This window comes from Acanthisitta chloris, unplaced genomic scaffold, assembly GCF_000695815.1.
Source record: "Acanthisitta chloris isolate BGI_N310 unplaced genomic scaffold, ASM69581v1 scaffold20647, whole genome shotgun sequence".
NCBI lineage: Eukaryota > Metazoa > Chordata > Aves > Passeriformes > Acanthisittidae > Acanthisitta > Acanthisitta chloris.
The window spans coordinates 7,416-9,938 of NW_008683399.1; the positions used below are offsets into that span (position 1 = coordinate 7,416).

The following is a 2,523-nucleotide window of genomic DNA, read 5'->3' on the forward strand; positions in this document are numbered from 1 at the left end:
ACTGGAGTGTCAAGGCCTACAGTAGAACCACTTGCAATGCTACATAGCAGAGATGCTTCTGTGGGGCCTGGTCAGTCCTGGAAAAACACACCAAAACTATTGTCAGAGGATTGCATCAGAACCTTGGCAACAACCTGTGCCCTGAAATAGCTTGGAAATTTCTCTTCCTGCCCCAATCCCAGCCTGGTACAGCCAACTTTCTCACAGACAGGTCTGCTTCCCCAGAACAGAGGAGCTGCAGTTGTGCTTCACCCGAGGAAGCAGCATGCTCATGCCTGGCAGTACAGAGGCCTATGAGGGTCCTATTACATGTCTTGAGCTCAGCCAAGGCACGGCTAGTGCTGCTGCCAGGGGTGATGTCTCCTCTGTGCTGACATACTGCAGAGGTGTGAGCTTCACCGGGATCTCCAAAACCTGCTTGTCCCAGCCCTGACTGTGGCTCCCTCCCTTTGGGAGTGCATATGTACCTGCAAGGAAAATCCCAACCTGTGTCCAGACAGAGGTGTATGTGCTGGGCTGTGTTGCAGGGCTGATGCCAGCTGCCTTGGCTGTCAGCCTCAGCGTTAATTAGAGCCTGTGACACAGCCAGGACAGTCTCCTCCCATTACACCACCTCTCCTCACACTCACCTCCCTCCTCTGGCTTCTAGACTTCTTTTGTGACACCATGAAACCCACAGCAGTGCTGAGAACCTGGTCCTCCCCTGCTAAGGGCTGATTCTTCTTCCTGTCTTGCAGGTGACCCAGCTGCTGCCTCCTACCTGGTGCAGGCCTTGTGGAACCTGAACCGAAAGCAGGAGGCAGCTGATCACTGGCAGAAGTTCTTCCAGACCTCTCCTGGGGAGGAAGGGCCGCAGAACAGGCAGGGAAGGTGTGTGAAGGGGTGGGAGCACACAGCAGCAGCGCACAGTGTGTGTGTTAGGCTGTGTGGACAGTTTAACTCAGCTCCTCCACACCTGTGCCCACAGCTCAGAGGTGTCTGAGGAGCTTCCTCCCGTGACTGCTCTGAGGGCTGTGACTCTTCAGGGACTCCCTGAGGCACAAAAGAGCTGATGTGGAGCCAGATAGGGTGGGCAGAGGCTGGGGGTAGAGCTCTGCAGAATGACCCTCATAGTCAGGCCATGGCAAGGCAATGCCAGTCCTTACTGCTGCTACATTCTCTTCTTTTCAGGCCCCTCCCTTTGTACCTGATTTCATGTCTGGAGCAGGCAATGTTCCCACACAGTGAACCTCTTGCCAGGAGCATACAGGAATACCTCAGGACCACAAGCTAAGCTGGTCAGTCATCACCACCTGCTGAGGTCTCCCAACACTGGGCTGGCACAAGGCCTTTAAGGACCCCTCCAAGATTCAGAATCATTCTTGGATAAAGCTGGATTCCCAAAGGACTGAAATAAAACAGATATCAAGTTCTAATAAAAGCCTCAGCACTATTTAGTTTTACATTTTTCTGTGCCCTTTATCCAGAGTGAGATGTTGCAGCCATGGCCTTGATGCTGCCTGGAGCTGCTGTGAGCCCATGGGTTGTGCCCTGGGCGTGTGGGAGGTCAAAGGCAGAGAGACCTTTATCCACTGCACATGGGACCAGGTCTGTGCTCCAGGTTGCTGGTGGTCTGTCCTGCCTGTGCTCTGTGTACTGGCTTTTCACTCAATCAGTGCAGTTTGGAGCCCAGATAAGTGGTTTTAGATGAAACACACAGCTGCATGGTGTGAATTTCATAATGCTGCACCAGCCAGGGATGGCAGCAGGGTCCAGTCCCATGTGTGTGTCCCCCTTGTGTCCCTGAGGGTCTGTGCCAATGGCGCTGCATGGCTATAGGTGCTCCTGGGACAGGGAGCAGAGGTGAAGAAGCACTTAACCAGTGTTTGGTGCAGCTAATTTTGGGTGAGGAAGGTTCCATGCACACAGAAGCTGAGCCTTTGGCAAGCCTTGCCTTCCACAGGAGCAAAGGGATGTTTGGGAGCTGCAAGGCATGGATGAGTTGGGAGAGAGAAAAGGGCATGGAAAAGGTCAGGAAAGTACAAAGCAGGAGCTGCTGCACCCTCCCGAGTGCTGGAGGGACGGAGAGGGTTGGAGTGGTTTTTGTCCTGCAGTTCTTTCAGAAAAACACCTTGGCACATCCAGGCATATCCTGGGCTGCATCCAAAGCAGTGTGGAAAGCAGGTTGAGGGAAGGGATTCTGCCCCTCTGCTCCTCTCTGGTGAGACCCACCTGGAATACTGTCTCCAGCTCTGGGGTCCCCAGTACGGGAAGGACAGGGACCTGTTGGTTTGAGTCCAGAGGTCACCGAGATGATTAGAGATGAAGCACTTCTGCCGTGTGGAAAGGCTGAGTTGGGGTTGTTAGCCTGGAGAAGGCTCCAAGGAAACCCTCCAGTTCCTCAAGGAGCTGCAAGAGAGCTGGAGAGGGACATATACATCGACACTGGTGGGATGACAGGTGACTGCTTTAAACTGACAGGTCAGGGTTAGATGAGGTATTAAGAAGAAGTTCATTGCTGTGGGGGTGCTGAGGCACTGGCAC

At 53.7% G+C, this 2,523-nt stretch overlaps 1 protein-coding gene across 1 annotated transcript in view; it reads left to right on the forward strand.

Annotated features, from left to right (window-relative positions):
* The window catches only part of FANCG (Fanconi anemia, complementation group G), a gene marked incomplete at its 5' end in the record, with an annotated part of 7,935 nt that extends 6,662 nt beyond the window's left edge, over positions 1–1,273 (forward strand). Inside the window, 2 exons of the mRNA XM_009078928.1 lie at positions 738–870; positions 1,171–1,273. Of these exons, the coding sequence (XP_009077176.1) occupies positions 738–870; positions 1,171–1,273 (236 nt within the window). The remainder of the gene's footprint in view (positions 1–737; positions 871–1,170) is intronic.
* Between the last annotated feature and the right edge of the window lie 1,250 nt (positions 1,274–2,523).